Raw genomic sequence first — 23492 nt, 5'->3', positions numbered from 1 at the left:
CATTACTAATTTAAAATGATAAAAATTGCAGTTTTTCTACTATATTCTATAAGTATATAAAATTTCTCTAATTTGAAAAAAAATATTTAAAAGGCAGGAAATACATTTAATATGTGTTTTTTAAAATTAAATTCTAATTTCACTATTTTTTTTTTAATATTCTAACTAAAATAAGTCTGATTTATACCAACAGTTTGCGGTCAAAAGAAGAAAACCTGAAATACCAAGGGAAAGTAATGACACAACACATCAGACAAATATCAATTATAGAAGCAAACTTTGATAGTGTAATGAAAAAAAAATTAAGAACTGCAGGACACGCAAAAACATGAATAGGAAAAACTAGTTCTGAGAAGAAAATTGACAAGTATAAAAGACAATAATTCAATTAAAACATTACCAGAACTCATTTATTAAAATCTGTATGACTGACTTTCTTTTTTTCCCTTTCTTCCTTCTAAGCACTCCAGACTTGACTGTTGGATTAAGAAAATTATCTCCTTTCCTTTTTCCAAGTGGGAACATATCAAGAAGTTTAGGGTATTATCACTTTTTGTCTAATAAAAACCTTGACCTTAACAAAGCATCCATTATAGAGCTCATTCACAAAACAGAATATATCTGTGGATTTGTTGCACATATCAAAGAGGTATTTCCAAAAGTATAATGAAATATTAAACAAATGTAATTCACTGATTAAATGTTTGAGTGCTAGATTACATATGTGTTATGCTCATTTCTTGAAACTTTTAAAATTTTCTAAGAAGAAAACTTCGTATATACAAATCATTTTATATACAAATAATCTTAGAAATCTTACTGCCAAATATATTCACTTTCTTCAGACTCCCATCTTTGTAGTTGTGGGTTTCACTAACAAAAACAAAGAAACCAAAATTCCCTGAGGACATATGCAGATTTATTATCTACTAGACTTAAAAATATTAACGAGCTCTTCAAAAAACTTCTCCATCTTTACTCCTCCTATCTTCTTCCTGCTTTTAAGTAGATCTCAAAAAAATAGGATATGTGAATACATATTTTCTAACAAATCCTTAGAAGTTTTATATTGAATAATCCCAAAGTAATGATATATCATACACTTTTATCAGAATCTTAAAAAAAAAAAAGATAAATAATTCTCTCATAAAATCTTTTTTTTTCTCAGAAGTTTCATTAGCATATGATTTAATTCCCTGTAACAAATCTTAAAATCTTCTTGCCTTCTACCATCATAAATTCTCCCGTAAGGCAGGAGGAAAAAGAAATGCTTGTTTAATAGGGAACACCCAGTAGCAAGATTTTTTCTTCCTGATTCATTTTTTCCTGGCCATTTCTAAGATAATAAATAAAGCCAGACATCAAAAAGCATAAGGCAAGTACTCTTATGGAAGAATGGGGAAAGGACAGAAAAATTATAAAGGCTTACAAGAAAGTAATAGAAAACATAGAGAAAGATAAAGAATGGAGATATCCATAGAATTATAAAATTTTGTAAAAAAATTGTTAATTAGAATCATCAAAGCATATACATTTCCTCAAACTGAGAATATAGGGTTAAAAATTTACAAATGCATAGAGACATTTCTTCTCTTTAAAAAGAGAAATTTGGAGTCATAATTTTTTTGTAATCCAGAGTTTTCTTGAAATTGTTTTCATAAGGAAAGCACAGAAACACTTGTGAACTGCTAGATAATGACTGCAGTCATCCATTAAGACTTCCTGGCGCTATTTGAACCTGAGTCTGCTAAGCAATTTTTTCCTCCAACTACTGTGTCTCTTTTTCCAACTCTTTATTTTTCTAAATTTAATGTATGACTTACAAACAGTACTAGGGATATTTTTCATTGTTTGCACATGGTACTCATTTGTTTCTCAGGGGCATTTAATTATGATGTATGTTTATTTCTGTAATAAAATGAATGTTGAGAATAGAATAGAATAGAATAGAATAGAATAGAATAGAATAGAATAGAATAGAATAGAAATGATAGGATAGTTGGAAGGGACCAACAACAATCGATACTCAATTTCCTGACCTCTTCAGGGCTGACCAAAATTTAAGTCATATTATTAAGCACACTGTACAAGGGCCTTTTACCATTTGGCCCTATGCCTCAACATATCTTTAGACAGTAGAAGTATGCTACATAAACTCTCACAAGAAAATGTTCTAAAATATCTCTCATGATGTATGCATATACACAAATGAAAATTCTAAAACCTTAATAAGTATGTAATTGATACAAACTATAGAACAATAGGACTAAAAGCATTACTAAACTCTGAATTCACCGTATGAAACAAAAATTGTAGAAAACAAAAATACGTCAGATTATCCTCTATTACTTTAGTCATGATGAAGTCAACAATTCTTAAATACTTAAAGAGGAAAAAAACAAAATCAAAACCAAAATGAAACAAAACAAAACCCCAAACAAACAAAAAACAAAAAAAAATCAATTGGAAATATCATGTTTCTATCATGTTTCATTGTCTTCTTGTTTTTACATCTGAGAAATACAGATCATACTAGAAACTGTGATTGTAGCGTCAAAAAGAATTTCTACTAAGTCTCAGCATTTGAAGTTCCTAGGTTTAACTGAATAAAAGGGGTTAGGGATCTCCTTTTTCTCCCCCTTCTTCTGAATTCAGGACACAAACTTTCCTGAGTTTAACCACTTGGTTTCATTAGAACTAAGGACCCAAAGATGCTGTTTTTCACTACCAGCAAGTCTATCTAAATATATTTTTCATTAGCCTGTCAAGGTGCATTTTCAAAGTAAGCTTCTCATCCTTCACCTACTCTCCCCTACAAGGTTTCAGTGTTCCAATAAAAAGAACTCTTCTTAACCATCTCCTTAATAAAAATATTTATATATTACATGCTAACTTGTCCTTACTTAAGTTCTCTACATACTGACATTCACTTCAAAATTTATGCTTTCATCCTATCTTACATTTTATTTTGTAAGGTGGGATGATCAGAAAAATGTAACACAATTATATAACCTTTCTTTATCTGATTGAGTGTGAATTCTTGTTGATGAAGAAACTATAATAATGTACAATATTCCTCAAGAGCTCTCACTACTGCCTTAAAAAATAATACAGGTACTCCCCTAACTTTAAGGAAAGTATTTCACCAAATGCACCTAAAGTTCCTTTTTCCAGCTAATAAGCTTAGAGAAGATAATGATCAGTCAGCTTTTGACATAATTTAAATTATTATTGAGATCCAGGTAATATATATGGTACAGCAATTTACAGCTAGCAGTTGAAATTTTGGAATATATAGACCTCTAGTTCTCTCTATACATCTTGTTCATGCATAAACTTCCAAAAAATTTTTACAAAACAAGAGAGCATTCTTATTGTCTATTCATTTTGAAACACTTTATTCACAGAACAATCCTGTGGAAGGTCAACAGTACTACTCTTTCTGCAGTTATGATTTTGCATCTATAATAATGTATCATAAACCTGCACTATTTGGATCTTACTAGTAATATTCTCAAAAAGACCTGCAGTTAGGTCTATACATGCAATAAATTTTTACAATTTTAAATATTCACACTTACATATAGTAAGCTTTAGTAACTCTATTTAGTATATTAAATTTTGTCTTCTCAATTATGAATTAATTTGCATAACTTGGGTGTGAAATTCCTAAATTAAAAACAGCAAAAAAATTTCCAAAGTAAAAACTAATTTTTAATAGCTATTAAATAGAGAAATAATTTTAAAAGTAATTAATATAAAATTTTTAAGTAGTAATTCTTAATTCTGCAGTTATTTAATATGAAGAGTTTTTAAACTTCTGTGCATAATGCATTGTCAAAGAGAGATTAAAATACTTCAATAATAATAACCTATAGGAAATTCTACAGAAATACCTCTGGAACATCTTTCTGTGATAAAAATTCTTCAAGTCAATTAACAGCTATCTTACATTCACAAAAATTCCTTCAGAATATATATGTGTCTTTTTAGTAGGGAATATTTCATGAAAGAAAATTATAGGTTATTTATTCAAGGTCATTTGATATGGTTTAATGGCTGTTATCAAATATTGGTGTTTACTGAGTAAAAATGGTAAATTTTTACTCAGTATAGGAATATCCTTTAGTATCATGCACATATATACTGTTCCATGAGTAAGAGACACAGTAAAAAGTTTTAAAGTTTTGTATAATGAGTGCTAGCAAAACCTAGACTTTCAGTGTTGCATGAGGGAATAAAATGCACACAGAACTAGGTGTGGCCCTTCTTCTCCACTACGGTCTACACAAGTCTGATTTCAGTTGTATGTGGATTGTCATGCCTTTTGGTACCTGTGGTACTATTTTAATATGTCAAAAATTAGCACCCTAACATTATCTTAGCAGTATCTTGATGTCTAAATTATTCTCCTTTTTTTAAAATCTAATGTTTAGCATTTTATTTTAATAAAATAATTTAGAAATACATGCTGTACCTGTATCTTGTATTAAGGAGTAAGTCACAGAAGAAAGGAAGGCTGAGAAAACTGTGGAGTGCACACTGCACTGTAATGAATCCAAAGAGGAAATAGGGAAAAAAACTATATATGTATCACAATTACTGCCATATTTAACTGCCAGAGTAGTACATTCTTACACCTTTAAATTAGAAGATATTATTACAGATCCTCTTATACTCCCTCATAACTGAAAATAAGCCTGTTTTTTTAAATTCGTCCAGAGATGTGAAGTGAGTGCACAGCCACACAACTAGTACAAACCAAACTGTTGATTAATTTATATCAGTCAATAACCAGAAAATACTTCAGATCTCCACTGAAATGAATACAAATGAAACATAAACGCCTATTTAATGACTTCTACTTTTATATGCAAACCAAAGACAGTGTTTGTTTTTTATTTATTCTATTTAATTATATATTTTAAAATTCTGAATAACTTCAGCTCTCCTGTTTCAAAAGGTGCTAGTAAAAGTTAGGTGTTACACTAGGTGACTATCCAGTAAGACAACAGATTCCAAATGAAACTGTCCTTACAAAATATCAATCATACAATAAGAGTTCTACAAATTGCTTGGGCTACAAAAGGTGCTTCTTATCAATATATTTGTTTCTATAAATTTTTCATGTACAATTAATTAACATGAAGCACATAGTAAAAATTCAAAATGCAAAATAAATTGTATTCAACAACATTAGCCTGCAAAGTTAAGCTGATCCTTTCCTGAATTTGTGCATGTTTAAAAACACACCACATGCAATTTTTTTCTGAATATCTGCTGGTTAGATTAAGACATTCCAGTGTTTCTTTTTGTGAGCTTCATGTTTCAGATGTAGACATTTACTTTTAACACAGCAAACAATGCTAGTTTTATACTCCAAATGTTGTTCATTATGAATACTTTAACATGCAGATTAGACCTCAATATAAGACTATATGAGACTTAGTTTTAACACTTTGATATTTGCTGAATATCCTGGTGTTCTAAATGTTGCTTAGATCATTGATTTCATGTTTGATAGAATGAATATGTACAGATGTTTTAAAAAACAAAATTTTGCTGAACATTTAAACAGATGGGAGATGAATACAACTGCATCACCTATTAGTTTAGAACAGCAGCTATTTATAAAGTACATTCTTAATGCTATGGTTAATTATATCTAATCACATATGCAGAATAGATTAATAGTCTAATCTCAATTCTCTAAACTTTCATCGGATATCTCTTACACTGGGCTTCATTGTGAAATATAATGATGCAAGCTATGAAGTCACATCAAAAGAAAATTCCTTATACGTACATATTGTCTTTTTATAAATCAAATCAATTTAAATAACCAAGACAATATTATTACTAATTTTGTTTTTCCATCTGACTGCCCTGCTAGAACTTAAAGTTAGACAGATTTAATCCCTTTCCCATTTGGTTCAATTACATTTCCTAAATGGATACCTGAACTTTCATTTTCAATTAATACAAAATATTCTTTCATAACTACATGGGCACAAGTAAAATAATATCCAATACCTCTATGAGTAACAACTGCAAGTTCTTTAGTTCTTTCTATCTGTTCAGCATTTCTTGGTCGTCGTCTTGTGCTTTGTAAATTTGCTTGATGAAGAGAGAGTGTTTCCTCGTGAGTGGGCGACTCCAGAACTGATTTTCTTATATTCACAGCTTGTACTCGTTGTTCTTCAGCAGATTGTCTACAGGTGGTCACTGCACTGGATACAGCAACATCAGCAGATGTGCTAGCAACAGTAATGGCACCAGTAGTGGCTGCAATATGCTCCTCTAACTCACCAGTGGAGGCAGCTTTGATGAAAGTAGAACCTGTGGGACACACAGTAGTACTGGATGCTAACTTTTTCTTTTGAATTGTGTTTTCTTGATAAATCTAAAAGATTAAATTTCCCTCTGTTTAACATAGTAAAGACAACTGACATGAAAAGAGGAAAGTCAATAGGCTTTATTTAAAATTTGAAGCAATCAGAGCATTGTTTAATGCTAGTGAACATTTTGTATTAATAGTGATAATACATGTTAAGTTTTAAATGTCCCCAAAACTTAAACTTTTTTACCAGTCATAATAACACATAATTTCCACCCCTGCATGTTCAGTCCTGAACCAGCATGGCTAGATCAAAATATACAGCTAAACTATTGACAGGGGCCCCACACTTTGAAAAGTGGTAACCATCCCACTGAGGAGTGAAATGCAGCATTATGTAGTAACCTAAGCAGCAGAAAAAGCTGCCATAAGCTACTAATCCAGCTACTGATAAGGCTGCCAGATATGCTGATTGTCTTCAGCAAAGCTTGACAGGGCTCTAAAAGCCAATTTAGACTTGACACGAAGCCAAGTGTAGAGGACTAATAAGAGATACCCATTTAAAAAAAACTTGTCAGCATTATTATTTATACTTAAGATTGTAAAAAGGTTTCATATGTAATTTTCTTTTTGCTGTCTGATTTCTGTAATAAACCAAATTATTTTACTAAAAATCCTCACACATAAAATGTTTGATAAGCTAACAAAAATGTCCTACCTGTGAAAACATTGTTAGCTCTTTTAAGTTCTCTAGTATTTAAAATACATAGCAATTTTTTTATTATTTTATTAACATTTTCATCCTTCCCCATCCCCCACATTTGGTTGCAAATGTTTGGAAGCCAAGTCTCTCACCTGTGCGCATTTAGAACATCTTAACACAGTAGAAACTCCATCTGACTGCAACAAATAAATGACTGGGCAATGAATAACAAAATTCACCGTAAAAAAATTGCATAAACAAAGCTGATGTAGCATGAACTGTACTATGTGTTACTAATATCTTTAAAACATGGCTTTTTTATTCCATCATAATAATTAAGGGTGCTTGAACAGTCATTCAAACAATAATATTCCACACTTCTCTTTTTGGTTCTGTGATCTCCTCTCATACTTTGAGACTTGTCTTTTAAGTGTAGTGGGTGATGTCAAGATGGAAAGCAACAAGAGTTTTCACACTTTTAGAAAAATCTGTCCACTAGAAAATGGAAATAAGACTCCCAGAGAAATTAAGCATTATATAGTATATTTAAGGCACAAGGTATATCAGATCTCTTGACAGAATTCTCAAATTTTCTGTCTAAAATAATGGAAGAGATACTCATATCAGAAACAGTCTTGCTAATAAAGTCTCTTTTGTTTACTGCAGAAATTTTAGGCTAAAATGGTTTCTTTTATCATACTATTAAAATACTAAGATAAGAGGATATGTTAGCTTTATCAAGAAAAATAAAGCTGATGTGGGTGCATATTATTTTTGCTATCTGATATTTAATGTCTTAACAACTGTTCTGTAGTATAGCACTTCTAAATCATAGTGGTGATTTCCCCTGCAAAACTAAAAAACCTTAGAAGCACCATGTAAGACTCCAGGTTGTCAGAGACCAAACCAAAAACCACTTGCTATTCTATAATTACAGTGGCTCAAGTAACTAAAATAAATCTAGACATGTTTTATTCTTTATTTCATAATAAAAGAAGAAAATTGTCACAATATGCACAATATCAAAAGTCTGGACTACTTACGATTCAGTGTACAATAATTTTTGACAGATTGGTACCAAGTTTAAAACACAGAAAATACAAATGCATGGCCAAGAGACATTGTGGAACAGAAAAGTGTTGTTTAAAACAAAGAAAACTTAATGTATGTTACATAATCACTGCTATTAAAACAAAATCTATGTGAATATATCTTTATCATGCATGCAAATGTACAAGAACAGGCATTCACCTGCTTCCAATATCAAGGTCAAAGCAAAACTATATTCAAAATCTCCATCAAATGGCATGATCTATCCTATTTATTTAAATAGGCACAGCACTTTAAATGAGAACAACTTAAAAGAAAGTTTATCTCAAAAGAAAAAAGCAAGGAAAATTAAACTTACAAAGCTTACACACTGGAAAGTACTGCTTTGATACAGAGGCAATTTTCAAACAGAAAGTTTTTAGGCTTCCACTTCCATTTACACTGAAGAACTCATGCAGATGATCAGTAAAGTTAAACAATATGGCTTGATTTACATGAAAGATTTTGAGAGAAAATTAACGTTATGTATAAACAATCTTGTAAGTATCAGCTACTGCACAGGGTAGATCAATCAATGTTTTCCATAAACAGTAATCTGCAAAAGTATGAATTTATTTTATAAAAATAGTGTATTTATTTTATAAATATAGTCTTAGACCAACTGAAACACATTTGTTGCAAGGACATTTTAATATACTCTCCACTTCAATCTTCTGCAATCACATCTGACATTTCAGTTTGTCCAGGAGATTATTTTAAAAATTAAATTTTTCTATGGGATAAAGAAATGCTCCTTTAGTATTTTACTTCAATATTCTAGTTAAAATAAATTAAAAAGAAAAAAGAGAAGAAAAACTTTTAATGATAACTGGCACAAAAAGGAAGAAAAGAAGACTGAGCTCTGCTTTTTGGGAAAAGCTTCAACCATGCAGTCAACTGAAGTCAACTCAGAGGCAAAGCATCACTTTGAACTCACAATCAGCCACTGAGAAGATGTGAAGTTTGACGAACTGCCAGGATGAATCATATGAGGAAGCAGTAAGGACATGGGGTCAAGAAAGTATAATGGCTGTTTAGGATATGGGTTCACAAAGAAAGAGAACCTGACCAACCCACACCAAAACACTCTGAGACCTACTAGACTGGACCAGCATTTCTCTAAGCAAGTCTCTGTGGAAGGAGAACAGATGAAAGCCAGTAAAACAGAGGACCTTTAATGTGTCAAATTAGTCTGCTTACACAAGAAAAGATTCAAAGCAATGTTTACACTTAAAAACTTGTAGCTCTGCCGAAGTGAAAAAAGATCAAGTTGATGATCTACAGAGAAATTCAGTTCAGAAAACTAGTCTTAACAAGACACCACTCAAAAGTGTTGCAACTGTTAAAACTAAGGATAATGCAAACATATGGGAGACCCATAAGCCTTTCTATTTATATAGGAGTGGAAGTTGTTCTTGATTCCAGGATCATTTTTAGTAAAGAAAAGAGGCAAGAGGCTTTGACATTTGCCTGAAACAAAGCTCCAAAAATAGATTATGAATCTGTGCTAGATGCACACACTTTGCATATGCAATATGCTACAAGTATACACAGGGTTCCTGTTGTAAACATGATACCAAAGGAAATTTACCCCAGATAAACTCATAGTGGAAGTTCAATTACCAATTAATCCAGTGGACTAAGTTTTTATGAGTAATTCCTGAGGGAATAATCCAGGGAGATAATAAATACCTTTGCCCACTCTGAGAAGCATTCAGCAGGAACAAAAATAAGGCAGAAAATGGTATCTAACAGAGTGAAAACGCTTGTTGTAAATGATATTTTTATTTTTCCTTTTAGAGGACTCTGACTTTGGAAAACTTTCCTCTTCTCCAGGTTGAAAAAGCTCAGGTTGCTTAGTCTTCCCTCAAAGGGTAAGCGCTCCAGCCCCCAACCATCTTGGTGACCCTCCACTGAACTTGTTTCAGTGAAAACTCGTTTTCCCTGTCATGAAGCCCAAGTCTTTGAGGCACTCTTCCAGCTATGGTCACAGAAGAGTTAAGACAAAGACAAAAATCTTTCCCTTTGAACCTACTGACCACGTTCTTATTAACATAACTCAGGATGCTGTTGGCATACTCTCTCCCCAGGGCACGCTGCTGTCTTGCTCAGTTTGCTGTCTGCCACAACGCACAGGTCTATTCAGCAGAGTTCTTTGCTACCAGACACTCCTGTTGCCTGGGGCTCTTCCTACCCAGTTAAGGACTTCACACTGACCATTGTTGGGTTTCACAGGATTCCTGTTAGCTCATTCCTCCAGCTTGTCTGTGTCCCTGTGGCAACCCTGTCCTCAGCTATATTGGTTGTTGGTCCTTGACTATAATGACTGACATTGGGGTGTCATCTGCAAAGCCAATGAGACTGCTCTCTGTCATTGATTTAAGCTCATTGATAAACATATTGAAGAGAACTTGTACCAGAACAGACACTTGTAGTGTTCCACTTGTTACTGGACTTCAGGTAGAAAGTCTGGCCCATTTATGACTATTTTCTAAATTTAATTTTTTTTAACTTCAATGGTTGAAGAACAGATAAAAACATGCAAATTGTTCATAAGACCAAATGAGACCTAAGGCTACCATCCAACAGCTATTCTAATTCATTAGAATTCATTTTTCTGATTTATTCCTAAAACCATGTTGAGTTCAAAATGTGAAAGCAAATCAGAATATTCACTATCTTATTCATTCAGGATAAATAAAGGTACAGGACTTTATTAGTTCTTGTGACACATATGATCCAGCCACAGACTTCCCAAATAAGGCTAAAGGTCCTTAATGCAGATGACCCTAAATGGGACTCAGATTACAGGAAGGTGTTAATGAGGTAACTCCCATGAGGTCAGCCTGTGACTTTTCCTGTATATGTTATTAGCAAGAGGCCAGTCTATTATTTTGCAATGGGTGGTTGAGGAAAAAGTGTAAACAGTCTTAAACAAAAAATAAATTCATACCTCATTAAAAGAAAAAAGAGCATTACAATTATAAACAGAATTTTTTAAAAGCGTAATAACTATATTCCACCTTCATTCTTTCAGATGTTCAAGGACTTTTAGTCAAGGCTTATTTAGCTTCCTCACTTAAAACCTTCCTATACTTAACTAATTTTGGAGTGACCCTAGCATCCTATTAAGAAGATGGGTTTTTTTTTCCTATCTTAATTAACTGTTCTCTTTGATGTTCTCTGTCATTAAATATCTGATGCTTACAAAAAATTTCCAGTAGAGTTAGAAACTTAATTAGAAGAATATATTCTGTATCTGTTAAAGAAATTTTAAAGTTTATGTAGATATAGCAGCTTATTCGACTCTTTTAGCATATGTCATTCCAGACATATTATTTTTAACAATCACTTATTTTATTCTTCATAAATTTCTAGTATCTTTACCTGTTCTTAGTGTTAAATGTAATAGAAAATAAAGTAAACAGATACATAAACATGGATTTTAGAACATAAAGTCAGTATTAATGGCTACCATAAAATATTCTTCTGACAAAATCTATTTTCACCTCACAGCTGTTCAGAAAAGAAATGAAACTGTGGTTTTACATAAATACAATAAAACCATGGTTGCAAAGAAATACATGACTGAAAAAGATAGGGTTCAAAACAAATTTCTAGACTTTAGTTCAAACAGGCAATGAATTATACAAATAGCAAAAACTCCAAAAGCTATCTCACCAGAAGTTTAAAAAAATCCTTTTGGTTCCTTTTATTTTGATGTTGTCCACATTTGTGGGACTAGAGTCAAAATTTCATTTTTATTTCCTTTTCGTACCAGTATTTACCTTTTGGCACCAGTATTTACCTTTTGGCATTATTGTGTTCTCTTACGATTGTTTTTTAATCTTGCCTTTTTTTCTGCTTCCTTTTCTCAACCTCCTTATTGTTATATCTTTTTTCTATTGTTCTCTATTGTTTATGTAAATTTAATCAATTGTCATAGTAAGACATATATCAAACACTCTGAAAGTGACAACTAAGCATCACCCCGAAATTTTCAGAGATGCAGGAGGTATGTCATACTTCAGTATACACAAATGCATGTCTCGATGATCTTCCATATGCCTCAGCGAATTTAAGATCACTTTACATTTTTTAAGCAGATATTGAAAATATGGTAAATTTTTGCATCTTTATTTAGTCAAAATGATTACATTTGGAAATCTGAAAATTCAGGCAAAATGCCAGACACCGCTAACATTATTCATTTCCTTTCTATGAAAATCAGGACATAGACAGAGCTACTATTTTTTTTAACATATGTATTTGTCCAAATAATAGAATTTATTACAGCAATATATGTTTGTTGAATAGAAAAAAATTTGAAAATGACCAACATAGACCCACATATGGATAACATTATTTCAGTTGGTTTACTTAAGTGAGAAAGTACTTTTTAAAAGGCCTGTTACTTTTGAGAAAAAGAAAAAAACAAACCCAAACCTTAACACTAATGAATGTTAATAAATGAGAAAGCAGTTATTCAAAATACAAAATAATTATTATCATATTTTCATACTTAGTTTTCAAAAGAGATATATATCAATGTAACATAGATCTGTAAAATCAAACAATCATACAATAAAACCCTCAAACAATACAACTTAAAAAATCTTCAAGACTCTCAACAATATTGTAGGAATCTATGAAATGAGCAATATAATGCTGGGAATAGAAAGCACTCACATCTATTGGCCTTAAAAAGAGTAGCTTTATTGTGTTTGTCAAGTAAAAAGCCTTACCAATATTGTGCTACATATTTATTTTCTTTCTAATTTGACTCTGTGAATCATAGTGCAAGAATGTTATTTCCCTTTTTCAAAGATAGTATAACATCAAATGAGCAAATCTGAAAGAATAATTACTATACAGACTATGTACATTAAAATGTATATAGCAACCACTTAACAAAAATATAAATTTAAAATTTAAAGGTTCTGACTTCTGTTTCTTGTGTTATCATGGATATGCCATGATATTGTGATCTCATTTCTTTTCAACAAATTTAATTCTCACTTTCCTTTTAATATTAACGTTATTTGCCCAATACATTGTCTTAGATTGCAAATGAGGGTGCATATTCTATTGCCATCTGTTAGAGGTGGGCAGTTATCTTCTGTTAATTGGGCAGTTTCTTTATCTCTTCCAAAACCAATCCTCCCTCTGGCAAATATCTTCTGTTAATGGGCCACTGAGTCTCACTGCTTGACTGATAAAATTATAATCCCATTCTAAAATGATCTGCCCAGGAGGAGGAGCCAAGCATTCCTACCTGGATAAAATCTGACACTGGGAGCATCGCAGGCAACCTTTTCCTCATCTGGATTCCCAGAGAAGCAGCTTTCTTTTCCACTGGATTCCCAGAGGAAGACCAGGCCCATCTACACCACCACTAGACCTTCAGAGGAAAACTATACCCTTCTACAGGATCACTGCTCCAACAGAGCCACATCTGTCACTCCAGGAGAACTGCAGCCACCATTTAATGGGACTGCTACCAACACCCTGACCAAGAGGGTGTCAGGTCATATTTGACTCTGTCAATTTTGTATTACTGCATTTTATTTTATTACTGTTATTTTATTTTTATTTTTCCCTAATGAAGAGCTGTTATTCCTATTATAAAATTATAAAATTATGATAATTCAGAGGGAGGGGGTTTACATTCTCCATTTCAAGGAAGGCTTCTGCCTTCCTTAGCAGACACCTGTCTTTTCTTGCCAAGATATAGGTGTTCATTGTCATAAGCAAGTAGAGTGGTATTTATGAATCAAATATACAGTTTCAGATAGAACAATACTTGATAAAGCCCAAATTATATATTGATTTGATTGACACTCAGTCATAGTTTTAATATTTTCAATGGAGTTCAGATACATGGGAAAATAATGAATCTTAAACCCAGTAATAATCTCTTTCAGTTATTCTCAATAACAAAAATCTTTGTACCATTGCTCTTGAGTGTCTAATACTTGCCCTAAGCAGACTAATGCCAAGATTTTCTATTCTAAATCCCATATGAGGCATCAAGAATTTATTTGACTTAAGCGTATTGCTAGAGATTGCTAAACTAATTTAAAATAATAAATTATCCAATATAGTAACTTTAATTACAGAGAAGATTATTTTAATAGCTAATATATTTAATATATTTTTAATTATTGTATGTTTCTAAACTGATTAGTACTTGTTAGAAATGATATAAAGTTCTTAGAAAGTTTGTTCATTTACTTGGCAAATGGTAAAGACAAGGTTGTTGAATACAAATCTTAATACTTCAGCATATCTTTTTCATTGTTTACCTTACCTATGTCACACAAAATTAATAGAGACTGCAGCCTAGTAAGTACAATTTTGCCATTAGTAATACAAGGCCACAGAATTTATGTTGACATCATGTAGGCTTGCCTTGGCCTGAGGTTGTTTTCACTATTTTTGATAATTCATAGGTATCAAGTGAATATTTCTTGAGCTGGTGGCATTTCAGAAGTGTTGTGCTTTGATACTACTGCATACAGTAATGAGCTGATAAATTACATAGGTCTTGCATGGCAAGCAATATACTTAGGCTGAGGGAGGCTAATGTGCAACTTTCAGATTTTAGTAAAGAACAATGAGAAACAAGCAGACTTTGTTAAGAAAATATACAAAAAATGAATCATTCAACTCCAAGACTGAAGAGGAAGTTCACTTCTTCATGTCCAGAAGTGTAAAACTTCTCCTAACAGGTCCTTGGATGCTCTCAATGGGTCATAATCTCCAGCCAGGAGCACAGAGAAAAGGGTAAAAATCAGACAAAAGAAATAGAGGGGGAAGTAGAAAGGCAGTTCTTAACTTTTATAAGTGTACTATTATCCTTGATGCTTTTCTATATTTGATAATTCAGACTATCAGATCATAATAACATTAATTAGAATAATAATAAACTGTATTCCCTTTGGCTACAACAAGATTTTTGGCTAACATAATGTTACACAAGTGCATTACAACCCAACTAACTTCTGATCTGAAGTTCTGTATATTGAACATTTTTCTATGTGCCCTACCCCACTGAAGTACTCTCCAAAGATTGTCGGAACTCTGAGGGCTCTGATCAGCCCAAACCTGACTGGCCAGCCTCCCCAGGGCCTCTCCCCACCCATGCCTATGGGTCCAGGGCCCCAAGGCTGAAGCCATGAGTCTCTGCCCCAGTGATGCCACAGAAGTGCTTGTCCCCCTCTTCCCCTACTCCTGCTCTACCTAGCCATGCCTGGCCTTGGCCTGTCCTCTTTTCCGTGGACATGTCCAATGTCCAGGGTTTTTTCTGCCTCCAGATGTGCCCAAAGCCTGCTCTACTCCCTGGCTGAAAAGCCCTGTGCTGCCAGCCTCAACCCTGATCCCTGAGCTCACCAGCCTTCAGGGAGCTGTTGGTCTGTGCTTGTCTCTTATTCACTGTGAAAAATACAATGCCTAAGAACAAAGCAATACATTAAATTCAACAAGAAGTGTTATTTTCCCCTTATTTCTCACTCTGAATAAATAAAGTTAATCTCTAAGCAGAATAAATGTTAATTATAAAGCAAAGCAAAGTTGAATGATTTATAAATGAAACTGTACTGTCTTTTATGTTTTGGTTTTATCTAAAAGGTCAGGATAGACTAAAAAATAATACTTTTAAAGAAAGGTCATGTCCTAAGTGAGATGAAAACAATTTTCTGGCAAGGAAAAAGGTTTTTTCAGTATAAAAACAGTTTCAAAATCCACTTAGAGTTTACAGAGATAAAGCTATTCCCGAAGAACATTGTGCTGTCAGCATCAAGTGGGCAGTAAGTGAACTTTTAATTCAAGAAGTGGCATCCAGTGCAAAACAAGAGCTTTGCCTGAGGAAAATCTTCCCTGTGAGAGGACCCCAGCGATCCATTAGACAGCAATTTCAAGATGTCCTAAGGTAAATGCTTACACACTAAAATTTCAAAATAATTTTAAGAAGAATTACATATGCATTGCCTTAGTGAGCATTTCAGGTAATTTTGCACCACAATAAAATGATAAAAATTATAGTGTTCTTGCTCAATAGCTGAAATTGTTCCCAATATCCATAAAAGCTTGGATACTGTGAGTATCTATCCTCACTTTTATGTTGCACAGAGAAATGCTCACAAAGATAACTTCTACAGGAAAAAATATATTGGCAAATCTAAAAACATGGTAATTTGACACTATCTTACATAACATCCTAGAAGGTAAACTCAGGAAATGTGCATTAGATGAATAGGCAGTCAGATGGATCAAGAACAGGCTGAATGCCAGAGCTCAAAGAGTTGTGATCAGCAGAGCAGAATCTACTTGGAAGCCTGTACTCAGTGATGAATCCCAGTGATCAATACTGGGTCCAATCTTCTTCAACTTGTTTTTCAATGGCCTGGATGAAGGGATTGAATCTACCCTCAGCAAACTTGCTGATGATATGAAACTGGGGGAGGTGACTGATACACTTGCAGGCTGTGCTGCCATTGAGCAGGAAGAGTGTGATCAGCAGATCAAGAGATGTGATCCTCCCCCTCTACCTGGTCCTAGCGCAGCTACACGTGGAGTGTTGTGTCCACATCTGGGCTCCTCAGTACAAGAAAGACAAGGACCAACTGGAGAGGGTGCAGTGGAGGGCAAAATAGATGATGAGGGGCCTGGAGTATTCCTCTTATAAGGAGAGACTGCAGAAGCAGGAAGATGAGAGGGAATCTCATCAATACATGTAAACATCTCAAAGGCAGGTGTCAAGAAGATGTTGCCAGATTCTGTTTGGTGGTGCCCAGTGATGTCACAAGGGCCAATGGCCATAAACTTAACCACAAGAAGTTTCACATCAACATGAGGAAGAATTTTACATTGAGAGTGGAAGAGCACTGGGACAGGCTGCCCAAGGAGGTTGTGGAGTCTCCCTCTCTGGAGACACTCAAAAGTACAGGACGTGCACCTGTGTAACCTGCTGTAAGTGACCCAGCTTTGGCAGAAGGGTTGGACTGGATAATCTCCAGAGGTCCCTTCCAACCCTAACAATGATGTCATTCTGTGATTTTTCGGAAGTTGCAGTTCTTACACTTCTTAACTGATAAAACATAAAAATATCAAATTTTGAGACAGCTGCTTGCTCATCATATGTGAAAATTTCAGACTTCATCAAAATGGTTGAAGTTGAAAGGCATCTTAAAATTTGGCCACTTTCAGAACTGTCAGCATTTTTACAGTCATTGCTTGGTATCTACTTTACCGAACTTAAACGGTATGACCATCTCTACAGAGGCAAGAGTTTCTGAGACATTCCAAACAGTTCCAAAGCAACTTCTTCACATGTAAGAAAAAGTTGCTGGATAGAAGTCAATGAGAGTTTTCAGCAGTAACTTTGTTCCCCAGGAAATAATAAATAACTAACCCTGACAACAAAGAAACAAAAAAAACAACCAAAACCAAAACCAAAACAAAAAAAAAAACCTATCACATTCATTCTAGAAAAAGTGAGTACAAATCTGAATACAAAAAGAGACATTTTGCTTCTGTATAAAGACCATGGTATACTTAAATATTAATTACACACTCAAAAATGACTGTGATAACCTCCACAAGCAGTATAAGGAGAAATATATTATATTTAAGAACCATATGAACACAATCCTCTGCAATGTGCTCTAGAAGGATCCTGTTTGTGCAGGGAGTTGGGCCAGATGACTCCACTGTGGTCCTTTCCAACATTTCAAGGTCAAACTGGATGGGACTGAGCAACCTGGTCAAGTGAAAGTTGTCCCTGCCCACGTCAGGGGTTTGGAACAAAAGGTCCCTTCAAACTCAAACCATTCTATGAATCCATTATTCTATTATATTCATTCTATGATTCTGTCAATTTCTTTATTTTTTCTTTAATTATTTAATATTAATAATTTCCCACTAGGGTCATTGGCAATTTGAATGATTCTTGGCTTAAGTATTACTGGCTGGTTTGCTCTGAGTGTCAAAAGAGTGTGCTCAAATGTCTTCAATAAACAGAAGGTCTGATTATTATAATTGAAATTTCTTTCAAAACTCTAATATTTTTATCACTAATTTGTTTAAATTATGGGTTTGAGAACTTTCTAGGGAAAAATATTATTTAAACATGCAAACCTTACATATCTTTCATGAAAAGGCAAACTACCCAACACGATGCTGTATACAAATGAAGAATCCTTTCTTCTTATATCTCCAATTAAACAGCTGTGTATGCTGCCTGCCTGTTACATTAATGCACTAGACATATTTGTTAGGAATTAAAAGGTATGAATTTCAATCCCAGGTATAATATTAGCTGAGAAGAAAAGTACTCAGGTGAAGAAAAATAGAAGAAGCAGCAGTTTGTTTTATTTTCATAAAATCAATAGACTTCTTCCTTTTGGAATTTGAGTCAGACAAAGCCCTTCAAATTAAGAATTCTCTTCACAAACATTTTCATATATCATAGTGTTCCATGGCAGTACTATAAACTAAACCAGCATTATCCAAGCAATTCTGCCAGCTTTGTGAAAAATGGAATGATAAGTCTTACCTAGCTTCTAGCTACCCTGGATTAGGGCTCAAATGACCTGGTGCCTTATTCCATTGGTAACTTAATTATTTTGTGTAAGTCACTATGAAGCAGTGCCTCAATTCTGACATCCAAAAGAGATCTAATAAATATTTCCAATATCCCTGTGATTCATAACTTTATGGTCTGTTTATCTCCCCTCCTTCCATAGATATATTCCTTTTCCAAGCTGCAGGGTCCTAGATAGATGAATTTTCAATCAAAAACTTACCCTTATGTTTGATATCTTTGCTTTCTCTGAACTTTCTTCAGCTTTGCTATATTCTTCGGAAATGCAAAGAGGCCAGAGCAACAACTGGAGTCAAGGTGAAGTTTGATTTATACAGCAGCATTTTTTCTGTTCTGTTCTCTACTCTTTTCCTAGTATTTAGGTCAAAAAGCACTAAGGTGTGCTTTTTTAAGCATTCTAAGTATGGATCTGAGGAATATGGAGTGCTCTCAGTATAACTTTTTTTTGACTCAATCTTCATTGGCAAATCCTCTTCCCACACCTCTCAAGTGGTCAAGACAGGGACTGGAAGACCAAAGTCCTTAACACTGCCAGAGAAATTCAGGATCATGATCACCTGAACAGACCTAAATCCATGGGACCTGATGAGCTGCACCCCAGAGTCCCGAGGGAATTTGCCAATATAGTTGCCAAGCCACTGTCCATGATATTTGAAAATTCATGGCAGCCAGGCAAAGTCCCAGATGACTAAACATTTTACCTATGTTTGAAAAGGGTATAAAGGAAGATCCTTGCAATGACCAACTTGTCAGCATCACCTCTGTACCTGGGAAAACCATGGACCAGAATCCTCCTAGAAGCTGTGCTGAGGCACATGGAGAACAGGGAGGTGTTTCAGAACAGTAGCACAGCTTCACCAAGGGCAAGTCCTCTCTAATCAACCTCGTGGCCTTCTATGATGGACCAACTGCATCATCCAGCAAAGGGCCAAATATGTCATGCATTTGGACTTCTGCAAAGCCTTGGTCCCCCACAACATCCTTCTGTCTAAAGTGAAGAGAAATGGATTCTATGGGTGAACTGTTCAATGGATGACAAATTGCTTGGACAGCTTTGTCCAGAGGGTAATGTTCTGGAGAGTTTAGTGTTCTGACAGGCATGATAGAAAAGTGGTTTCCCTTGGGGGCCCATATGGGAATCAGTACTATTTAGTGTCTTCATCAGTGATATATACTGAGGCATTGAGTGCACCCTCAGCCAGTTTGAAGATGACAAGAAGCTAAGTGCTGTGGTTGACATGTCACAGGGATGGGATGCCATTCATAGAGACCTGGACAAGTCTGAGAAATGACCTATGAGAACCTCATTAAATTGAACAAGGCCAAGCACAAGGTGCTGTACCTGGTTCAGTGCAACCCCAGGGATCAATACAGCCTGGAAGATGAATGGATTGAGAGCAGCCCAGTTAAGGAGCCAGTGGTGCTGGTGGATGAGAGGCTGGACATGACCCAGCAATGTGCACTTGCAGCCCTGAAGGCCAATGGTATCCAGGGCTGCATCAAAAGCAGCATGGGCAGCAGGGCTAGGGAAGGCATTCTGCCACTCTACTCTGCCCTTGTGAGATCTCATCTGGAGGGCTGCATCCAGATCTGGGCCCTCAGCACAGGAAGAACATAGACCTGTTACAGAAGGTCCAGAGGAGAGCCATGAATATAATTTGATAGATGAAGAACCTCTCCTATGAAGAAAAGATGAGAGAATTCAGCCTGTTCAGCCAGGAAAAGAGATTTGTCCTGGCTGACTGTTCAATCCAGCTAGCACAGACTAGATTTCAACCAGGGTATGTATCATATAAGAAGTCATGATTATTCAACATAATCCCTTCAGGTTCAATCTCCTTATTACTACCCATCTTGTCACCTAAATCTTTCTTTCACAATCCTCACTCTCCACTCTAACCACTTTACTTGGCTCTCTGTCTTTCTTCTACATACTCAGAAAATTTAGTTTTCTGAAAAGGTATTAACAATGTTCATATTGACCTGGGATCCAGACCAAAAACAATATACATTTTGGCATCTATAAAACTAAGCAAGTACATTAGAAAGAAACACACAATACAACAAACATCAGTGCTAGAAACACTTTAGTATTCACACTGCTATTCTATGTTTGCTCTGACATTTTTCAGACAGACTTAGAAGGTTTGACCACCATGGTTCTCAGGGGACTTTTCTTTTAAATATGAATGGTACTGAAATTTCACATAATAAAAATCTAAGAAATTATATAACTGAGAATCTCTTTGGTACTAGTTAGTGATTTTGTATATTAACCAATTCCATAGAATAAAATTCACTAGTATGCAAGTTTTGTTGCCTCAGCTGCATTTAAGTGAAAACACTTTGTTGAACAGAGATGTATGTTTAAAAATTTCCTAATGCTTGTGAATGGGGAAAAAAAATAATTAATTCCTTCAGATTTCTCATACTGCTACTGACAGTACACAAATAAAGATGCCAATGTTTTAGAGTATAAAGAGATCCATTGACTGGAACTAAAGAGGAGAAAGTGTAACTGGGAATTAGAAAGGTAGTTCAGAAAATTTAATTTCTTACTTGAAATAACATTCATTAAAAGATTAAGTTTTCATTAAATAGACTTAACTCCTTATTTACTGGGGGCTACTTTGCAAAAGGTACTTTTACTTCTCAAATTAGATAATCTTAGACTTAATTCTGAAGTGTAATACCAAATGTCCTCACTTTATCTATACTGGGAATGAGTAAAAACCACAGCATCTCATTTAACACTAAGAAATAACTTCTGGCATAATATCTTGCACAGATCACTTCCATATTCATATTTTTACAAATAATAGACCAGGGAGAAACATTTAAAGAACAAAAGAGTTATATTTCACATATATAAACCTAGCCAATTCGTTAATTTAAAATTAAAATTAAAACTACATAATTACTCCACCTTTATAACCTCAAGGACATGAGGATATGCTTTCTCTCACAAATACAGGTGCTCTCAGTAACCAAATAACATACAATACCCAGTTTAGGTTAAGAGAAGAAAGAGAGACAGAAAGAAAAGATATTTCTGAATAATAATTTATGTTATTTAATTAGAAGATAAATGGGAAAATTTGAGTGTGAGGGTAGACATAAAAAACTCATATTCAGTTACTTCATTATCTAGTTCTCTTCATCTTCCTGTTGTTTTCTTGTTATTTCTTTCCTTGTGTTTGTGTCCCCTAATGGTAGGAAATCATACCACCAAAATATAAAATTACCTTCTAGAACTATAAAAAAATTGTTGAAAATTCTGAGTGAGGGAAGAGGAAGAGAAGGAAATGGGAGTAAATCTTCCAGCAGAAATAAATCCAATGTATCTGATATCAGTGACACTATTAATTTTAGCATTTAAATCTACTTTCTAAAGTTAGACCATATCAGCTTTATTTTCTTTAATGTACAGTAAACTTATAATGGTGAAAACTATTAATAAACTAACTTGAATGGCTTCTTGCATTCAATTAGTAATCATAATTAATAATAAATAAATAATTTTCACAGATGAAAAATATAAATAATTTAATAAAAAGCCCAAGCATATTATGAGAACATTTGCATGTCAAAAATTTTCCAAGAGAAAACAAAATGTTCCAACATTTAATCTCACCACTAAATATTCTGAATGTAAACAAGTGTTTTATTCCAGGTTTTTCTTTCAGTTGTTTTATCATCCTGACATGAACAGATTGTCAGTGCAATACATTACACTGTTTGGTGGCTATGAATCATACAGATGTCTAGGTTAATGTATTAATGTCTTGACCTAATAAATATGAAGAATTTTGAAGGTCCTATAAGGTTTATCTACAATTAATAGAAATTTTCAAGTGCCATAGAAAATTTATTTTCCCAGTTAATTTTCCTTGAATTTTAGTGGACTTCATTATGAATACACATATGAAATATTTTAATAGGTGTATTATACATACATATACAAAAATATATACAGATGCACATTAATATAGGTAAAAATGTAAATATATTATATATGCTTTTATACATTTAAAATATTTTTAATATATTTATATAGGTGTATATATATGTGTGTGTATATATATGTATATATTTTTCTATCTACATAAATAGGATACTAAAACCATACTGAGGTTTAAATAATTCTTTTCCCTTCCAGAAACCAGAATTCTTCATATTACCAATGGATTTCATAGTTTCAATATAACATTTTCCTAGTTTTTCTATTTGTTTGAAATCTTGTATTTCATTTCAATTTCTAAATTACTGAGCTTTCCACCAATGGTACCCAAATAAATAAAATGCTTTCTAAGCATTACCTAAATTGAAATAAAGAGTAATTCAGTACTTTATTCTTGTCTTTTGCAGAGGAGTTGAATTACAGCATATAAAGTATTATCATTTACTCTTTTTTAAACAATAAAGAAGAGTATGCATGCAGAGCAGCAAATGAAACAGAAAGATATTATATTTTGAATGCCTCTAAAATATCAGAGTTTTTTCTTTATGGTAAATATGAAATTAAGAAGATGTATCCATTAAATCATTAAAAATGGAAAGGACAACTCTTTACTGCATCATTTAATGCTCATTTCAGAAGTAAATTGCTACCATGTCTTAATACTTAATGTTAGTTCCATTGACTTTTTTAAAGGAAATATGATGTTACTTGAAGTAAAAAAAAATGGAAATAAAATTTTAAAGTTAGATCTCTCTGGGTTCGTACACAGTATCAGAACTGACTGCCAATAGTGGTGTTA

The 23492-nt window shown here is 33.6% G+C and overlaps 1 protein-coding gene across 1 annotated transcript in view; it reads right to left on the bottom strand.

The window, feature by feature from the left end:
• Positions 1-23492, bottom strand: part of CSMD3 (CUB and Sushi multiple domains 3) — a 595264-nt gene that overhangs the window by 352010 nt on the left and 219762 nt on the right. Inside the window, exon 7 of the mRNA XM_036400790.2 lies at positions 6034-6339. Within this exon, the coding sequence (XP_036256683.1) occupies positions 6034-6339 (306 nt within the window). The remainder of the gene's footprint in view (positions 1-6033; positions 6340-23492) is intronic.

This window comes from Molothrus ater, chromosome 1, assembly GCF_012460135.2.
Source record: "Molothrus ater isolate BHLD 08-10-18 breed brown headed cowbird chromosome 1, BPBGC_Mater_1.1, whole genome shotgun sequence".
NCBI lineage: Eukaryota > Metazoa > Chordata > Aves > Passeriformes > Icteridae > Molothrus > Molothrus ater.
The sequence above is the reverse complement of the archived record's forward strand: the minus strand, read 5'-3'. Positions and strand labels throughout refer to the sequence as shown.